Source organism: Furipterus horrens, unplaced genomic scaffold, assembly GCF_987537825.1.
Source record: "Furipterus horrens unplaced genomic scaffold, mFurHor1.1.pri manual_scaffold_3, whole genome shotgun sequence".
NCBI lineage: Eukaryota > Metazoa > Chordata > Mammalia > Chiroptera > Furipteridae > Furipterus > Furipterus horrens.
The window spans coordinates 168100430-168120595 of NW_028327173.1; the positions used below are offsets into that span (position 1 = coordinate 168100430).

General features: G+C 47.9%; 1 protein-coding gene across 4 annotated transcripts in view; it reads left to right on the forward strand.

Annotated features, from left to right (window-relative positions):
* SLC24A1 (solute carrier family 24 member 1) overlaps positions 1-20166 on the forward strand; it is a 32234-nt gene that overhangs the window by 4069 nt on the left and 7999 nt on the right. The window contains exons 2-5 of one of the 4 annotated variants that reach the window (XM_090270797.1): positions 1479-3504; positions 13874-13927; positions 15152-15257; positions 19194-19280. In XM_090270797.1, coding sequence (XP_090126923.1) covers positions 1609-3504; positions 13874-13927; positions 15152-15257; positions 19194-19280 — 2143 coding nt within the window. In that variant the 5' untranslated portion in view covers positions 1479-1608. The remainder of the gene's footprint in view (positions 1-1478; positions 3505-13873; positions 13928-15151; positions 15258-19193; positions 19281-20166) is intronic. The other 3 variants (XM_090270794.1, XM_090270795.1, XM_090270796.1) reach the window with 3 other exon arrangements.

Sequence of the window (20166 nt, forward strand, 5' to 3'; positions counted from 1 at the left end):
CACTAGCTGTGTGACACTGAGCAAGTCACATCTCTCTGGACCTCAGCTTCTTCAAGTCTCAAAGAGGAGTTACACTAAACAGTGTTAGTAACTCTGTCTACCTTTCACCACCTATGATTGTATGGGTTACTCATCTCACGTCTAACAGATTACTTCATAGGCAAAAATGATCATTTTTAGTTACTATTTTGTAATAATCTGTGGATATGGATTAGAGATTTAATAAAATTTTACTTGGGCTGGGCCTCAGTGCCCTTTTTTGTAAACTGAGGGCCTTCCATGTTCTTTCCTCCTGCATCCTTACATAAAGTAGTCCTTATGTAGCACTTGATTCTGTATAGTGCTTTTCACAGACCTTATGTGTTTTACTCTCCCAGCATTCCTATGACATCAGTATTGTTATCACTATTTACCTAGCTAGATATTATTACTATTGTTATTTCTATTAAGTTGAATTAATTTAATTTTAAAATATGACATCTATATAATAAAAAGGTTAAATGGTTAAACTGAACAACAATAATATATATTGAAAATAAGTCTCCTTTTGACCCCTGGCCTTTAGTTTCCCTTCTCCAGATGTCCTTCCAGAGATCATCTTTGCACCGTCCACATATCTGTTATACCCATTTCACAGATGAGGCTCAGCCACCCAGGGGGACACAGCTGGTAAGGAGCAGAGCTGGGAACCAAGGCCTTTGACTCCATTCTCCATGTTCTTCCAGCATCACACTCTCTGAGAACCTTCATGACATTAACTTTTAAGTTTTGTCCTCTCTGGATGATATGGTAGAGTTGTTTTAAGTCAGTCCGAAAAACAACATGCAGGGTTTCGATGTCTCTGGCACTATCTTCCACTAATGCCTTTTTTTGTCTAAAACTTAATGCCATGTCTTTTTACCTCCTGCCTTAAAAAAAATTATTTATTTATTTATTTTTAGAGAGAGGGGAAGAGAGGGAGAAAGAGAGGAAAAGAAACATCAATGTGTGGTTGCCTCTCACACAGCCACAACCGGGGACCTGGCCTGCAACTGGGCATGTGCCCTGACTGGGAATTGAATCAGTGACACTTTGGTTCACAGGCCAGCCCTCAGTCCACTAAGCCACATCAGCCAGAGCCCCTTTTACCTTTGAAAAGGGGAGGTCTGTGGCCAGCGGCACCAGCTTCCTGTGCCTGAGCTCCCAGCAATTCAGGCTTGGACATGAGGCGTGCTGGCAGACCTTGGTGGGCCTGGCTCAGGAACCTAGGCTGCTGGCATGCCTGCCCAGGGCAGAAGATCCCTCTGTGCTCTTTTCCCCATGAGCAGCAATTGCTCCCTCAAGCAGGAGGCAGGGGTAGCTTTACTCCAACAGAAACAACTGTCTTCCACCATAAAGGCCCCTGTATGAATCATTACTCTTTTCCAGGTGAGGGTCTGGTGGATCCTAGTTCTCCTCTTAGTGATATGTAACTTCTCTCTCTCTTTTTTCTCCTCCAGGTTTGTGGACATCTCTTGGCTGGGCTTCATGGAGAAATCTTCCCTGATCATCACCCCGAATCCCAGAACAGCCCCCATCTTTCAGGGGACAGAATGAGAGGTCTTCTGTAACCCAGCATAACTGGCCATCATGGGGAAATTGCTCAGGATGGGGATGCAGGAAAGGCCGTTGCTCCGGCAAAAACGGCTTCAATGGAGTCGCTTCCTCTTCCTACTGGGAATGTTCATCATTGGTTCCACCTACCAACACCTGAGGAGCCCCCGAGGCCTCCCCTCACTGTGGGCATCAGTCTCTTCCCAACACCCTGTGAAACTGGCCAGCCGGGACCTTCCCAACAATGAGATGATGACAGGGAGCAATGACCCTCTAAAAGCTAGCTCCGAAATGGAGCGTGAGACACTGGCACCCCAGGCCACAGTGGGCAAGGAGGAGGCAACACCTGGCATAACAGTAGAGAACACCCCCCGTATACCCAGAAGAACGGCCAACATCTCTCCAACAATGCCCAAGAATAATTACAGCCCAACAGCAGCAGGCACAGAAAGAGTGAAGGAGAATACCCCAACCACACCAAGTGGAGTATTAAATCAGTACACCACAACTTTAGGCAGATCAACAGCAAAGAATTATACACCAACAACACCCAGGGGAGAAATGAAGCGCTACCGCCCAACTCAAGCCAGGGGAAAAGTGAAAAAATACACGCCATCCCCACATGGCAGAATAGTAAACACTGCCCCAACCACATTCATGACAATGACAAGAAGCCCTGGGATTACCCCCAGAACAGCAGTGAAAGACAGTGAAACTATGGCAACCTACAAAGTATTGGAGACCAACCCCTCCAAGGGAATAGTGGAGGAAACCACCCCAACTACTCTCAAGGGAATAATTGATAACACCCCAACTTTCCTGATAAATGATATAGAAACGAACATCTTGACTTCTCCTAGGAGTATGGTGGAAAAGAATATTCTGACTACCCCCAGAAGAGTAGACTATAACAGCTCAACCAACCCCCGGGGGTTAGTGGGAAAGAATGACCTGATGACTTCCCAGGGAACAGTCTTAGGACACACTACAGCCATCTCCGAGGGGCAAGTGATGATTAGCACCATGACAGGCAGCAGCCCAGCAGAAAGCAAAGCCTCTATTGCTGCTTGGAGGGTTAGGAATTTCTCGTCCAGAACCAGTGCATCAACCATTGGAATATCCGTAGCCACCTCCTGGGGGCTGGTGAGGAAACCTTCCACAGCACCAACCACCTCAGCAACCCCCAGCGTCAAGGCAAATCCGACCACCCAGGTTCGTCACTGCGTGGTTGTGGAGCCAGCTCCAGCCATGCCCCCTACCCTCTCCCCTAGCCTGACAACGGCCCTGCTCCCAGAGTTGCCCAGTCCCAGTCCCTCAGTGATGCCCCCTAGCCAGCCAGACCACCACCCCAAGGCTGAGTACCCCCCAGACCTGTTCAGCTTGGAGGAACGGCGGCAGGGCTGGGTGGTCCTGCACATCTTTGGCATGATGTATGTGTTTGTGGCCTTGGCCATCGTGTGTGACGAGTACTTTGTCCCAGCCCTGGGTGTCATCACAGACAAGCTGCAGATCTCTGAGGATGTGGCAGGTGCCACATTCATGGCTGCTGGAGGCTCTGCCCCTGAGCTCTTCACCTCCCTCATCGGCGTCTTCATCTCCCACAGCAATGTGGGCATCGGCACCATCGTGGGCTCTGCTGTGTTCAACATCCTCTTTGTCATCGGCACCTGTGCCCTCTTCTCCCGGGAGATACTCAGCCTCACCTGGTGGCCCTTGTTCCGTGATGTCTCCTTCTACATCCTTGACCTGATGATGCTCATTCTATTCTTCCTGGACAGCCTCATTGTGTGGTGGGAGAGCCTGCTGCTGCTGCTGGCCTATGCCTTCTATGTGTTCACCATGAAGTGGAATAAGAACCTTGAGCTCTGGACTAAGGAGCAGCTCAGCCGGAGGCCAGTGGCCAAGGTCATGGCCCTAGGGGACATCAGCAAGGTAAGAACAGGCTGGCTCAGGCTTCTCTAGCCTCTTTGGGGCAAAGGGGTGAGGGGAAACCCAGGACTAAAACATAGAAAATGCTGGGTCAGACACCTCAAGAGATGGGTGCTCTGGTTCCCTTGCTATTCATTCAACATTTAGATTCCTAGTCTCTGCAAGGCACTTATGCTGGGGCCTTTGCCAAGAGTGACCTTAGCTCAGCCCCCAATCATCCTACCAAATGGTTGTTACTATGATCCCTCACTGGCAGGGGAAGAAACTGAGGCCAGTGAAATCAAACCACTTGTTCAAAGTCACACAGCAAATAGGTGGTGGAGTCAGGATTTGAACCCAATTTGGTCTGACTGGGTCTTTGGAAATGACATTTGAGCTGGGCTTTGGAAAATGTCCAGAGAGATATCAGGCAGGGAAAAATGATAATCTCGTCCCTGTACATGGTGTTTAGGGTTTATCTAGCACCTTCACTTTTATTTAATCTTATTTGTTCACATTCCAGACTTGAAGGGTCTGGTGGCTTGGATGGGGTCTGAGAAAGAAGTGGGTAAGATTTTTTTGGCTTTGTTTTGCTTTTCAAATAGTGAAGAAGAGAGTTCCACTCCTCCCTGACAAGCCAGCCCTGAGTGCAGAGGCCTCTCTCTGTGTGGACAAGAGACTAGATACCAGGAGCACTAACTCTGGGGCTTTCTCTTGGCCCCAAAGTTCCTTTCCAAGAAACTCTGTTCCCATGAGGGACCTTCCTATGAAATTTATTGCATGATTCAATAACCTGGAAGATTAAATTGGGAGGTGATCTCTGAAAATTCATCTCAAATTTCAGTTTATTCCTTGAGACTCCAAAGTGAGGGCGCCCTGGGGAACACAGACCCCATTTCTCTCCTGCTCCTAAAGGCTGAGTTGGGCCTAAGGTTGGCTCATTGCCTGCCTGTTTCAGGTCTCAGAGAAGCCACTGGTGCGACCAACATTTTGTGTGCAAAGAGTGTAAGGATTTAGCTACTTAATCCCGAGCAGTTTTGACGAGTGGGCAGGATGGAGACCAAACCAGAAACATATCTGGGAGTTACATGCTGCCAAGGAGATAAAATGTACTTCCTTTAAGATTTTTGAGATAATGTGGTGTTCTGGCTGGAGCACGGACTTGAGAGTTAGAAATCTGGGTTCTACTCCAATTCTGCCTCTACCTAATCGTGTGCCCTTAGACAGGTTCCTTCCCTTCTTCGGGGGAAGTGACAAAGTCCAACTAATCAGCAAAAGGTCCTGTCTAGTTCTAACATTCATTGATAACTTCCATGTCTAAGTGAGGTCAATTCTGGCAGGCTCAGCACAACGGTTATTTGTCTGATCTGATCAATGGAGCTCCAATTGGCTTATTTGCAGATTGCTTAAAAAGGAGACTGTTCTGCCCAAGGTCATACAGCCCAGCAGGTATCAGAACTGGAATCCAGTTTCCTCACCCCCCATTCAGCTCTCTTCCCCAGGAGACTACTGCTCTAGGAAGCCAGAGGCTTAAAAAAGAAAGGGAGGCTCAGAGTGTCACATCGTTCACTCAGAAGAAGCAGGGGCCTCCCTCTAGTGGAGTTCTCAGTTTAGGCCTTGCTCTGGGTGGCCGTGGAGCCTGGTACTGTCCTCTGAGAAAAGCATTTAATGCCTGCTACACTCCGGGCCAGCAGTTTTCAAAATGTCCCTAACTTGCCTCCCAGTCCTCTGTAGTAATTCTGTTTTTATTTACACTCTAGAAATTCTGAATTCGCCATTTCGTCAGAGCTAGTCCATCAGAGCAAAGCTTGCCAAGGATGTGAAACAATCATGATTTCAAAAGAGAATTTTCAACCTACTTCAGAGACTTTTTGGGGCTTTCATAGCAGCTGTTTGCCAACCAGTGAGAGTGGTGCTTATTACAACTCTGTTCTTAGCTATTTGTTGAAACAGATCCAGGATGATTTTTAATTAAAAGAATTATTTTTTTTTTTAAAGCAGGTTCGATTACTGGCTACACTCAAAAGCAAATCTATATTTATTAAAAATTAAAAACCTATAGTTTGGACTTCCCATACTAACTACTGTCTTCTAAAAATCAGTCCAAATAATTCAAGAACTATACTGTTTTGAAATGGTTTTTAACACTGTCTGGATTTAGAGTTTCACCCCAGGTTTCTTAAAGCCAGAGAGAGAGAGGGAACTGCCTTTGCTCGTATCTTTCTGTCCATTTTTGGCTGAACAAAACCTATGATCTGGTTAGAGGGAGATCAGTTACCCTATACTTCACTCACAGGCAAGCCATTCTGTTTTGAATTCATGAAGCTGTCCTCTGAAAATCCAGTCTTTGATCTAGTAACCTGGGTTGGGTGTTTATTTTGGTGGTTTATGCAAGAGTATGTCCTCACCCCTGTAAATTATTTCACTTTAGCTACGAAAATGAATATGCCCTGCTCTCTCCCTCACTTTTACTGACTTACTGGTTCACATCTCTCCCTGACTAACGGGTTCTCTTTGAGCATCATCTCAGGAAGCCAGAGCACCAGGGAGACTGGATTTATTTCATCAGCCATGCTCCTGAGGTGAGGACGTCGGAGAGAATTAGGGCAAGGCCAGACAGGCTAGGCCAGACAAGGAGGGTGGCTATGAGGTGAGGTCAGAGCCACAGCCGCTTCGGAGGTTGAAGTAGCGGGAATAGAGGTGGAGGGCAGTGGGATCCTCTCCTTCCTGGAGAGAAACAGGAACCGGAAATACACCCCCTTCCTCTGCTGCCAGCCTTGGGTAAGGTGTGGAGGAGGCGGCCATACCATCAGGCTCATCATTGCCATTAAATGGGGAAACAGTCTTCGTATCCACCAGAGGCTGAGCCCAGGCTCTCATCCCTAGCAGAAACTCCATGACCATTTGGTTCAGTTTCCTCAGGGAAGCCTAACAGTTTTCAGAGAGAAAGGAGTGGGGAAGGGAATTCATACTTATGGATGGCCTATTCCACATACATACATTATCTCAACAATTTCTCATAAAAACCGTACAAGGAATAGATTGTTGTCCACACTTTGCAGGTGAGGAAACTGAGAAGCTCAGAGAAGATAATGAACTCAGCCAAAGTTACACGGCTAGTTGGCAGTCCAACAGAACATTTTTTATGTGGAATGGGGCATATGGATGATAAACAAGTAAAACAAATTAAGAAGATAATTTCAGACTGTGACAAGTCTGTGAAGGAAATAAGCAGTGCATGTGATGGGGAGTGACGGTAGGAAGTGGGCCCTCTTTACTGAGAGCAAGCAGGGGAGCCCTCTTGGAGGTGGAGAAGTCCAAGTAGATATCTGAATAATGAGAAGGGAAATACCCTGTGTGCTGAAGAATTCCAGTAGAGGAAACAGCATCCGCAATGGCTCAGAGTGAGGAAGAAGCTTGGGGCACTAGAGGAAAGAATTGGAGGCCAGTGTGGTTAGTGAGTAAGGGGGGTGGTGGTACAGGATAATGCCAGAGAGGAGGGTGGGAGCTGCTTCATGCAGGGGCCCGTCGATCAGAGATGGAGTTTGGATTGTATTGGAAGCTCAACAGGAACCACATTTAAAAGGTCATTTGCTAAATGCTGTGCAGAGAATGAATTATAGGCGTGCAAGTGTGGAAGCAGGAAGTCCAGTTAGGAGGCTGCTGTGGATATCCAGTATTGTGGACATCAAGAGATCTGAGAGATGTTTTAAATACAGAATCACGAGAGCAGGAGAAGTCAAAGTTTTTGGCTTGAGCAGCAGGGCAGGTGCTGGTACCAGGGAAGACTGGAGGAAGAACAGGTGTAGGGAGACTCAAGAGTTCCCACTCTGGAATGGTGAGTTTGGGTGCCTATGTCACCTTCAAGTGACATGTCCAAGAGGCAGTTACACAAATCGACCTGAAGCTTAAGAACAAGGTCTGGACTGGAAATAGAAAGTTGTGAATCACCAACCAATATGTGGTAATTAAAATCAAGGCCTGGCTGACGCTACTCTGAAAGAGAGAAATAATCTCGGATTAAGCCCTAAAAAACATTTTTTAGTTATTCTATTACAGTTGTCCCCTTCTTCCCCCATTGCTCTCCCTTGCCCCACCCATTCAGCAAACATTGATTGAATCCCTTCGTATGAAGCCTGTGTAGGGTCTGGGGATACAGTGAGAAATAAGGCGCAATCTCAGCCTTCAAGAAGATCAGCCTAGTAGAGGAGTGGGAGTTGATGCATGTTTTGTGGTGCCCATCACTCTAAGAAAAAGAACATAAAACCATTGCTACAAAATTAAGTCCAAGGCCTTGGCAAGAGTTTGTGTAGGGGAGAGATGAGTCCTGAAGCTTAAGCTTCTTCAGCTCCCTGGTAAATCCTCCTCAGTGGAGAAGACAGACATGTAAAACAAGTAAGTTCTGAGGGTCGTGGTACTGCAGAAAGTGGACATCTCAACAGACCAGAGGGCCAGGAAGGAAGGCTTCCTAGGGGAGGTGATAGTGGAATCTTGAGGGACAAGCAGGGGGTTGGCTAACTGAAGACAGGGTAAGGAGTCTCCTAGGTATGTATAAAGGCCAGGGGACTGAGAGAGTGAGAATAGACAGAAACTGCCCTGTCCAGTGTGGTGGCCACTAGCAAGATGTGGCTACTGAGGTCTTGGAATGGGGCTAGTCGGCACTATGGAAAATAGTACGGAGGTTCCTCAGAAAATTAAAAATGGAACTGCCTTATGACCCAATGATTCCACTTCTGGATATAGATCTGAAGAAACCCCAAACACTAATTTGAAAGAATATACACACCCCAATGTTCACTGCAGCATTATTTACAATAGCCAAGCTACAGAAACCACCCAAGTCTCCATCAATAGATAAGTAGATACAAAAGCTGTGGTATATATATACAATGGAATATTACTCAGCAAGAAAAATGAAATCTTAGCATTTGCGACAGCATGGATGGGCATAGAGGGTATTATGCTAAGTGAAGTGAATCAGTCAAAGACAAATGTCATATGATTTCACTTATATATGAAATCTAAAGAACAATATAAATGAACAAACAAAACAGACACAGATCCATAGATCCATAGTATGAACTGCCAGCGGGGTGAGGGGTTGGGGGACTGGGTGAAAAAGATGAAAGGATTGAAGAGTATAGATTAGTAGTCATGGGGATGTAAAGTACAGCATAGGAAATATAGTCAATAATATGGTATAACCAGGTATAATGCCAGGTGGGTACTGGAAATATCAGGGGGAATACTTAGTAAAGTATATGATTGTCTAACCAGTATGCTGTACATCTGAAACTAACACAAAATAATAACGAATTTAAGCCATAATTGAAAAATAAAAAATTAAAAACATAAAAGTATGTTAAGAAGGTTAACATTTATATGAAAAAGAAAAAGAAATTGGGCTAGTGGACATAATAAAGAAGAAAATCTTACCTTTTGCAACACTATGGATGGACCTAGAGGGTATTATGCAAAATGAAATAAATCAGTCAGAGAAAGACAAATACCATATGATTTCACTCATATGTGGAATCTAATGAACAAAATATACAAACAAACAAAATAAAAACAGACTCATAGATAGAACAGATTTACAACTGTAAAAGGGGAGGGGGTTGGGGGACTAGGCAAAATAGGAGAGGGGAGGTAGGAGAGGGTAAAGGGAGGATAAATGGTGATGGAAGGAGATTAGACTTTGGGTGGTGAACACACAATACAATATATAGATGATGTATCATAGAATTATATGCCTGAAACCTATATAATTTTATTAACCAATGTCACCCTAATACACTCAATAAACATATTTAAAAAAAACAAAATGGGGCTAGTAGGAAGTGCTGTAAGTATAAAATACACACTGGGTTTCAAAGACTTTGTATGAAAAAATGTAAAATATCTCATTAATATTTTAGATATTCATTACACTGAATTGTATTTTTGGTATATTAGGTTAAAATATATTATTAAAATTGATTTTATGTTTTTTACTTTAAAAATGTGTCTACTAAAAATTTAAATTATATATGTGGCTTGCATTCTATTTCTATTGGACAGAGCTGGACTATAGGAAGGCAGCAGGCTGGCATATGCTCAGCTGAGGAGTCTGGGCTCCCTTCTGAGGACAGTGGGTCCCCAGGATGCAGAGGAGGGGCATGATGTGCTTGCTCTGAAAATCACTGGCTGAGGGGTGGAAAATGAACCAAAAGAGGAATGGATCAGCAGTTAGGAGCTGTTGCAGGATTGTAGGCAGGCAGGAGAGTGAAAAGCTGAGGCCAAATTTGAGGACTTTCATGAACTAGGTCTAACAACTAATTGGATGAGGGCTGTGAGGGAGAAGACGGAATTTAGGTAGACTTTTGGGTTTCTAGCCTAGACAAATGAGTGGGTTAGTGTAGAAGACTGTACTCAATGAAGGGATAAAGTGAAGAGTCCCCAACTAGAGTAACCTAGGTGAAGGCAGGACTCAGACCAGGAGTTCAGCCAATATTTGTTGAATGAGTGTTTTTTAAAAATCAGACTAAAATGTGTGGTTCAGGAAATCTGTCAGGGATGTGTATCTAGAAGGGGAGCGATCAATGATTAATTGCTACATCAATGGGGGGTGGAAATTGAAAATCTGGAAGATAAACTCCCCTGCGGGGCCACCATGTTTCCTCCCCAGGTTCCTATGAATAGCTGCAAGGGATTCATTACTCATTCACCACAGGTGCTGGGGGAATGGTGGGTATGAAGACAACCTCTTCAGTTTTCTCAGCCCCTTTGCTAATTTTCATGAGGAGAAGGGAAAAGTGGGGTGGTGAAGCTGAAAAGAGGAATGAGAATAGTGTGGTGTGAGAGGTGGATGTGGGAACGTGTTTGTAATAAGGGCATATTCTGAGAGCACCTATTGCCAGTACTGTACCCAAAATGGACCCTCAGCCACACCCAAGTGCAGACAAACATTCATGTCCATTTACCTCAATAATTTGAAACAGAGCCGCTAAGGAATGTAGATTTGACCACATTTTCTTATTATGCTTGGGAAAAGATTTAGTAAAAACAACAACAACAAAAACCTTGAATGGCTATTAGGAGATTGGGATTGTCCCTATCTTTGTGAGTGCAAATCACATAATATTTCTGCCTTTGTTTTCTGATCTATCAAACAGCAATAATAACAAATCTTGTTTATTTCATGGAGTTAGTAGTATTGAATGAGGAAATCGATGTGAAGGGTTTCAGAAAGTTAGAAGTGCATACTGAGTTTAGAGATATTGATATGTGTAATGAACAATGAACACATCAAGAAGTATTTGGGCTTGAATACATCAGAATTGCAGAGAAATCAGTAGGCATGAGCATCATGGGACAAAAGTGTGTGTCTCCTGCCCCTCTGTGGACAGAACCAGCCATCCCAAAGGGTATCTTGACTCCTCATCATTCTTTGCCTCCAAGAAGAACTCATTGGAAGAAGGTTGGATATGATAAGTAGGGAGATGGCTGGGCCAGTGGGGTCAGTGCTGTAGACTCCTGTACCCCTGTAAACTTATAGGTACATTGTGAAAGAGTCAGGGGATTTGTTCAGAAAAATCCACAATGCCCCCCTTCATATTCATATTTGTTATTTCTGTTCTGTTACATTCATTTGTGAGGCAAATGTGTTAACCATTACCCCATGAAAACAAGACTCTTTAATTCATTTGTATATTTGTTCATTCATTCATTCATTTGGCATGTATCCAAGCATTCAAACCTCCCCATTGTTCAAAATTTATCCAAATTCTGTCTACTTCAGGAAACCTTCCTTGTCCATCCCAGCACAACACCTTTATCTATCCCTCTCATTTCTTGAAACACATTCTGATTTGTCATGGGTTTGTATTATCATTTGCCTCAATTCCTTTCTGGACATACAATCTATGTCCTAAAACATCTTCGTATCCCTACAGCACAGCACCATGTGGACAAGCTGTTGCTCAGGAAATAACTAAATGAATGAACATATTGGGTGGATAGATGAGTGGGTAGCCCTAGTTTAGGCAGTATTTTTTGTGTTTTCTGAGCTGAACAGAGAAGGGAGTGTAGCAATTGCAGTTCTAGTTCTGGCCTTTGAGGTTGGTGTGGTGGGAGAGGCAATGGGAAAGTGAAGAGTTTACTGGGGGCAACCATTGGTGACCTGCTGCCTGAAGATGGCGCTAGAGGCCAGTTGGAAGTATCCACTGCACTTACTATGCACAAGACACTATACTACTTACTGTTCAGGGGACCAGAGATGACAGTATCTTGCGTTCATTGCATGGCCAAAAAAAAAGGGGGGGGTGTCTAGCTGGGTAGACAACCCATATATGTGACAAATTAAACAATAATTTTTTTTTAAGTTCAAATGGCAGTAAATGTAAAGTGGCAAGCTAGTGGTCCAGACAGTAGTACACCCATATGCTTAGTGAGCCTCCATCTTGACTTTTTATGCTGTCCTACTGCCCAGCTGGATGCACTTATTTGTTTACAGAACGAGATTTTGGTTTCACAAAATGTGCTCACTGTTGTTAAATAGCTTTTTAGGAGAGATGTATCAGAGTGAGCTAAAATGATGGTGAGGTGGAAAGCTTTAGACAAACTGAGCCCTGGCCAGGTGGCTCTGCTCGTGGGAACATTGTCCCATATACCAAAAGGTTGTGGGTTTGATTCCTGGTCAGGGCACATACTTAGGTTGTAGGTTTGGTCCCCGGTCAGGTTGCATACGGGAGGCAACTGATCGACGTTACTCTTTCACGTCTATATTTTTCTCTCTCCCCCTCCCACTCTCTAAAAATCAACAAACATATCCGTGAGTTGTCGTCGTCGGCAGCCGTCCATCTCGAGAGACGATGGCGTAGCTTCTTGAGAGTCTATCTGCACCGCCGAGAATGGCTGTGCAGTCCGACTTGGGAGTGACAATCCCTGCCGCACTTGTTACAGGTGAAGGCAGATGGCTGTTGTTGCTGCTGTTGACGCTGCTTCCTCCTCGATCTTTTCTGGTCCGCCTCCTCGTTGCGCGCAGCCTCTGCGCGTGACGTACCTTGCCTGACCGCGAGACTCCAGGCTAGGCGGTCCTCTGCTTGAACTTCCCATGTGTTGAGATTGATGGAGCATTGTGTCATGTCCTTTTTGCAGATGTCTTTGAACCGCAGTTTTGGGCGCCCTGTCATCCTCTGGCCTTCTGCTAGCTCGCCGTAGAGGAGGTCTTTGGGGATACGGCCTGCATCCATTCTTTTGACATGGCCGAGCCACCTGAGGCGTCTCTCGCTAAGAACTGCATGCAAACTGCTCATGTTGGCTCGCTTCAGCACCTCGGTGTTGGGGACCTTATCCTGCCAGGCGACATGCAGGACGCGTCGCAGGCACCTCATGTGGAAGCTGTTGAGTTTCCTTTCGTGCCTTGCGTAGGTGGTCCACGTCTCGCTGCCATAGAGGAGAGTGCTGAGTACGCAGGCTTGGTAGATGCGCAGTCTGGTTTTCTCAGTGAGGCTGGAATTGTTCCACGCTCGCCGGTTCAGTTTGGCTTATATCCGTGAGTAAGCATTAGAAAATAAAAAGAATTTTCCTTGAATTTTCAGAAAATTCAGCAGAGGTATGGAGAAGACATTTTAGGCAGAGGGAAAGGCCTGAACAAGGGAATAGAAGTTGGAATAGAGTAGGTATATTTAGAGGACGGTTCATTTATTCATTTAACAAATATTTATTGAACCTTTGCAGTGTTTTTGTGCTAGACACACAAAGTAAATAAAATAGGCAGCCTGCCTTCAAGAGGCTGCTAGTGGGCAATAGATTTATTGGCATGTTTGCTAACACACAGCTAACACAAATAAAGTGGGGCAAGTGCTATGAAGGAAAAGAATAGAAGCCTATAAAAGAGAATTAGACAGGCACCCCAGGTAAAGGTTTCAAAGAGTGTAAAGAGGACCATGTACAGTGATCCCTCACTTATCGCAGGTATTACGTTCCAGCCCCCCCCCATGAAGTAGGAAACTTAAACATTTATTCTACACTCTTAAACCTATGTAACTTTAACAACATACGTACACAGTATCGCAAAATCCCATGATATAGCAAAAAACCCGCAATAAATAATTAAATATAATATTTTTAAAAATCCCGCGATTCAGTGAGGCTGCGATTAGTGAACCGCAATATAGAGAGGGACTACTGTATCTGCGGGACTGAGAGGCAGGTGGTGTGACTGGACCGTGGTGAGTGGACGCATTGGACTGGGAATAATGTGAGCCGGCAGACGCCAGGCTGTGGAGGGCCAGCTTATCTCTGCGTGTGTTTCTGTGCTCCAACCTGAGGGCTTCCTGGAGAGAGAGGGAAGTAGGGAGAAAAAATGAGGGCCTCTCTGGCGTCTTGTGACACCTGTCCCTGTTTGCAGCCAGGTGATGGGGCATCTGCGGTGGATGAGCTACAGGATGACAAGGAGCTGAAGGTGGGTGCCACGTGGAGTCTGCCAGGGAGGGCACAGCAGGGCCTCTGAGCTGGGGAAGGAGCGGGCTCTTTTGCCAGAGACTTTTAACCCCAGGTGGCCTTGGACGAGGTGCTAGTTTGGGAGTGGGAATGCCATGCCCACTTTGCTACCAGCTTACTGTGAGAGCTTGGGCCTCAGATTCTGCATCTATAAAATGACTGGACCAGATGAACTCACGTCCGACTTCACAACCCTGACATGCCATGATCGATCAAAAGCCTGATTACCTGTGGCTTCAGAAAGCCCAGAACTAGGAGAACCACCAGAGGGGCACTGCAGGCAGGGGAGTCTGAAGTTTCTGAAAAACTGTCTTAGCCGCCTTTGGCCTATAGGGTATTTGGGAAGAAATATGGGGACCTTACAGAGGAGAGGCTGAGTCTTAACGAAATCTCCCCATCCAAAGAAAATCCTTGGGCCTGTTGTAAAGTACTGTGTTACCATAGCCACTAGATGGCAGAAGAGTTCAGAGCCAGAGGGATGGGGAAGGTGAAAGTGGGGCGGGTGGGGTGGATAGAGGGACTGAGCATCTGTCTTTGGATGCTCCTTTGTAAATCTATGTGTGTCACTGTGAATAAGTGTGTGTCACACCTGTGTGTCTGCACCTACAGGTGTGTGTATGTGTGTGTCAGCGAAGGTTCTTGAGCACATGGGTAAAAAAAAATCTGAATTGGGAATCAGAAGAACTGGGTGCTAGTCTTGACTTTCATTTATGCCCCACACGAACTCGTTGAGTTTTCATTTCCTTTTCTGCAGAAGGGGATCCCAGCCTTCCTTGTCTCTGGGAGTGGGGCAATGATAAAGCACCATGATGCTGTTTGTGGCCTGCGAAGGTCTGTCTGTGTGGTGTGTGGGCGAGTGTGTGCTTCTCCGAGGGTACCTGGGGGATGGACACACCCTTGGTCATGTGGGGTCTTCACTACACCATCTAGTACCTCCTGTTGAGACCTTAGGAAGCTGTTCAGTATGTAGAATTAATCAGTCATGGGAGAGTTGAAGGGAGGCTGAGAAGGAAAGTAGTGTTAACTCTCCTGGTTGAGGTGAAGAACGAGGGAGGCCAGGATAAGGCTCCTGTGCTCTCGTGCTGATCTCTCTGGGAGGGAGGCTGGGTTAAGCGGGCCCTCGGGTGGCCCCTCCCCTGGCTCGGGCAGGGGCCCACTGAGGCCTGTGCTGCTCTCTCCTGCTCAGCTCGCCTCTGTGCTGACCCGAGGGAGCAGCTCAGCCTCTCTGCACAACAGCACCATCCGCAGCACCATCTACCGGCTCATCCTCCACAGCCTGGACCTGGGGGAAGGTAAGCAAGGCCTCCCCAGATCTGCGTGGTCTCCCTGTCCACCTCTTCCCTCCTGCAGCTGGACAACAACTGGGACCCGCAAAAGTGAGAGGCAGTGGGTGGGGTGAGGGTGGGAGAGGGAACAGTGAGTTAGCACAGGAGAGTGGGTGGGAGTCAGTCTGGGAGATGGGATGGAGCCCAAGACATGGAATTCACTAGGGGAGGAGAAGGCCCCAAGGAGCCAAGGCCCTGAGGTATCCATATCCCCCTATTTCCCTGCCTCCCTGTCCTCTCTTGTCAAATGAGGAGGTTCACCTGCAATTAGTGAGGCCATGAATGTCATGTGCCCGGCACGGGTCTATTTTGGGGATGCCCTCAGTTTCTTCCCTACTCAGCCCACCACCCACAAGTTGATTTCTGTGTCCCACAGAGTCTCCTGCCAGGCAGCCTGGCTTAGGCTGGCTGGCCAGGGTCACTACTGGAGAAGCCACCTATAGGTGCCAGAAGCGGTGATGGCACCTCCCTTTGCTCTGTATTTAATTCTGGTGACCTAGGAAGACTGCTAACGCCTCCCCCACCAGGAATTCCAAAGGACCTCTTGGGTGCTGCCAGGACAACTTCTGGGGATGCTGAGGGGCCAAAGTGCAGTGGGGGTTGATGTCCAACTTGACCAATGATTGAGGCAGCTGAGACTCCCACCGTCCATCTTACCAACTCCTGCCTTCTGGTCTCGTTCCCCAAAGCACTATCCCCAACGTGACGCTCAGGCCCCCAGCAGGCACCCCTCCGGAATGCACCTGCTCTCCTTGGTCCCCTCCATCTCTGGGCCTCCAGTGCAGAACTGGGAGCACAGACTGGAGGCCCGTCAAGGGAGGGTTGGCCTTTGGGCAGAAGCCAAGGGATCCGAGCTGCAGTTGGGCAGTTGGGTTGGGGACTGAGCCTTATATGACACTAGAGACTGACCTTTGAGCCCCAGGAGCACTGGTTCCAGGACAAACTTGGGGGCTCAGAATTTTCTCAGGCCCTTAAGTATCTTCTTCAGACATAATGTTGGAACTTGGGGTGTTTAAAAGAAGTATATTGTACTGTGAAAAGCAGAGTCAAAGACAAGGTGATCAGACCTTCCTTAGAAAATCCTCAAGGTGAGCCTTGGCAGACAGCGAGAGAGGCCCCCGCAAGCATAAGCTCCAGAAGCGCAGGGTAGCTGGGGTTCTGAGAATGGGGTCCACAGCCCCGGTGCGTGTGATTTCAGTGCTGCTGCATCATGAACGAAGCTGTATCTCTGGGTTATGCTTGGCTGCTCCTCAGGGAGTCAGTTACTGATTCTGGCGAAGTCTTAAAGACTTCTTAGTGGGACCGCAGGACCCCCTGCCTGGGCCACTTCCCAGACCAGCAGTCTCCAGCTGGCCTACTCAGCCTAACAGGATTATGTGACGTCCAGGCCAGGCTGAGGTCAGAGGAGATTGATGCTAAGGAGGTGATCCGCTGAGAGCTGAGAGGCCAGGTGAGGAAACAAGCTCTGGGGGAGCCAGTGTCTGTCATCCCAGGACAGACAGTCATGCGTGGCCATTGTGTGCATGTATGGCTTGGCATGGCTCTTGCTGTGAGTGATTGCTGACATGGACACAGTCCTGCTCAGAGAAGCCAGCCCTGACTCTACACCCCGAGATTCCATCCTGGAGCAGCTGGCACCACGCAGGGCTGGGATGAAGGCCTTTGTTCCCCAACTTCCCAGATGCACGTTTGCGTTTCCATAGGCTGTTTCCAGGTGGCTGACCAGATGTTTCCACCCTTTTCAGGCTTTCCAACTCTTCCACCGAGCTGGTCCGCAGTCTGAACTCTCACCCTGTGAAGGGGCTTTTCCTCTCCCGGGTCCAATGATACCAGGCCTCTCCCGGTGATTTTACTCATATGAGTGTGTGTGTGTGTGTGAGAGAGAGAGAGAGATAGAGAGAGAGAGAGAGAGAGAGAGAGAGAGAGAGAGAGAGAGAGAGAGAGAGAGAGGGGAGCTGGAGCCCAGACCCTGTAGCTGACCTGCTTTCCTTGGTGGTGTGAGAAGTGAGAGGTAGGGTGTGTGAGAAAGGAGGAAAAGGAAAGAGGGGGTTTTCTTGCCAAGCCCTCCAGCCAACAGTCAGCAGCTATTCTCAGTGCCAGGACTGGAGCCAGGGGAGCCCTTCTTGCCCAGCAGGTGCCAGGGCTTGATCAATGCCCAGAGGGCACTGGGTGTGTTTGGATGAAGGAGGCAGTGGAGTGCCCACTTCCTGACATCTCAGTTCTGACAAGGACCTCCTGGGCAGGCCCAGTGGGACACTTCAAGGGACCACACAGGCCAGAGTGGTGGCTCTGCAGGATGGGAGCCTGTTGCCAGAGGCGGCTGCAGCTAAACCTCCTCTGAGAGTTGAGGAGACAGGTTGAGAGGAAATTCCAGACCTGTTTACGTTTCCTGCCCATCCTGGATGCAGGCAGAGTTGGATCCACCCTGTTTCCCAGGCTGCACCTGCTCAGCCCCTCTGGATTATGGACTAGAGGATGTCCAGGGTCTAACCCAAGCCTCTGGAATAGGGGGGCCTCATGACTGCGGGCTCTGTGAGGTGGCCGCTCTTAACTGCTGTTGTTAAGTCATCGTGATTGTCATAGCTAAAACGGATGTCGTGCTTTCTAGGTGCCAGACACTGTTTGAAGCAAGTTCATGTATAAATTCATTTATTCCTTCAACAACTTGGTCAGATTTTACAGATGAATAATCTGAGGTACAGAGAGGTTAAGGAATCACCCAGCTTCGACCATGGCTAGCAAGTGGCAGAACTAGGGTTCAAATCCAGACTGGCTGGTTCCAGAGTCTGAGCTAAGATAATAATATTTAATTGCAGCAATTAAAGTATTTTTTATTTATTTTGTCTCATAGATCCCCACATCATTGCTCTAAGCATATCATGGTGTTGCCTTCTTAGAGAAGGGACACTGAGGCTTAGAGAGGGCGCCCAGCTCCCCAAGGTCACCAGCGTTTACAGGGCAGGGCCAGCGTGGAATTCAGAAGAGACTCCTTGGTACCCCTTCTTCTATCACTTGTATCGTGATCCTCACCACCCGTCCCCCCCCACATGGCCATGAGGAGGACCACAGGGCCCCTGCTCCTCTGTCTCTGTGCCTCCAGCCTGAAATCACACATGCAAAGCACCTCGCCTGTTTCCTGCAACACAGTCACATTGAAAGAGAGTTGCCTTCCCCATTTTTCTTGCCTGGAAACCAGGGCAGCACCGCTCTGTGCACAGCGCTCTGTGGGCCTCCAGCGAAGCGCGTGCCCAGGCATCTGGAAGGAGGCCCTGTTTGGGCTCCAGGTGTCTGGGGTGGGAACGGGTGTGTCAGGGAGCTTGGTGGGCAGCCGTTGCCCCTTTCCCGTGGGACAGGGAAGGCTGAGGGACATGGCTACCAGCTGTGCCCCTGGAGTTAGAGCGAAGCTTCTAGATTTTTATAGAAAGAAAGCTGCAAAAGACCTTACAGATAATCCAGTGCAAGGATGGCAGAAACATCTCCCTGTCATCATTTCTTTATCCCCTGCCCATCACAGACACCTGGTCAATCACAGCACTCTCCCGCCAAGCGTGGGTGGGGGTTCTCCTCAGTTCAGCACACAACAGCCGTTGCTTGGGCTCACAAAGGAATTAATCCTATTTTTGGCCCCCAAGACCAGCCGTGTTATTTTACCAGAAAGGAAATAGGCCTAGATGGGGAAGGACTTGCCCAGAGTCACAGCCAGTTAGCGACAATGCAGAGAATTGAAGACAAAAGTTCGGAAACTAAGCACAAGCCTAGTAGGGCTGGAATCCAGACATTGTGAGTCCCAGGCCAGCCTCTGCCCTCCCGCATCAGCTGCTCTGGCTGCTAGCTGGCCAGCCTAACTGAAAGGGTGTGGAAGGGACACGTTGGTCCCAGATGTGTTTCCTTTTTCATTCACAGCCCGCTCCTCCAAGAACAAGGACGAGGAGAGCGTGAATCAGGAGGCCAAAGCCAAGCCTCAGGCCAAAGCAGAGCGCAGATCAGAAGGTGAGAGGATGGTGAGACCCGCGGGTTTCTCCCGTCACCGTCCTCCCTCCTGCCTGCCCGGGGCTGATGCAGGTCTCCTGGCGAGGACCTGGTGCTGCCCTGCACTTTGCTGTCCTCAGTGTCCCCGGTCCTGAGCGAGGGCAGACCTGCCCAGCTCCTCTCTACTCCCTTTAGATGGGGTAGGCAAGGCCAGGCTGAAGGTTGTTGAATTCCCACTTCTTTGTCACAAATTAGACTATTGGGCTCTATTTCTTCTTCTTGCCGCATCTACGCAAGGATAGTTCTGCTAGAGGTTGGTCTGAGACCAGCAACCCCTGTGAAGAAAGGCCAGGGGTCTGGTGACACAGAAGTCTAGTATCTGTGTGGCCCCTGGGACAGGGAGAGTGAGATGGCCACTGCCCTGTGCTGGGCTCTGTACTGCACACCAGCCTCCCTGCTGTACCCAGTAACCCTGGGCGGGAGGTAGAGCAACAGTCATTGTTCCCATTCTATAGACTAGGGAGACTCAGAGAGGTTGAATGACTTGCCCGAAGCCACACAGCCAAGAAGTGAAGGAGCCTGTACCTAAACCAGCTCTCCAGACTTTTCAGGCTTTCTAGCTGCTGTCTTCATATCAGTAGGATCCTCTCTGAGCGACTGGTAGGGGAAAGGCCAGCCTCTTAGGGCTGGGGCTCTGCCCTCTCTGAGCTCCAGTTGCCCAAGCTGTTCATAGCATCCCTGGCCACACTGGCCAGGATGGAAATGTCTGTGAATACAGGGGGAGCAGGGGTGGCCACCTCCCAGCCCTCCTCTCAGCTGTACACATCTCTGTGGACAGGACAGTAACACTTTGTTTCACGCCACTTTACTTTTCCTATGAACAAGATATTTCCCTTCTGAGATCCTG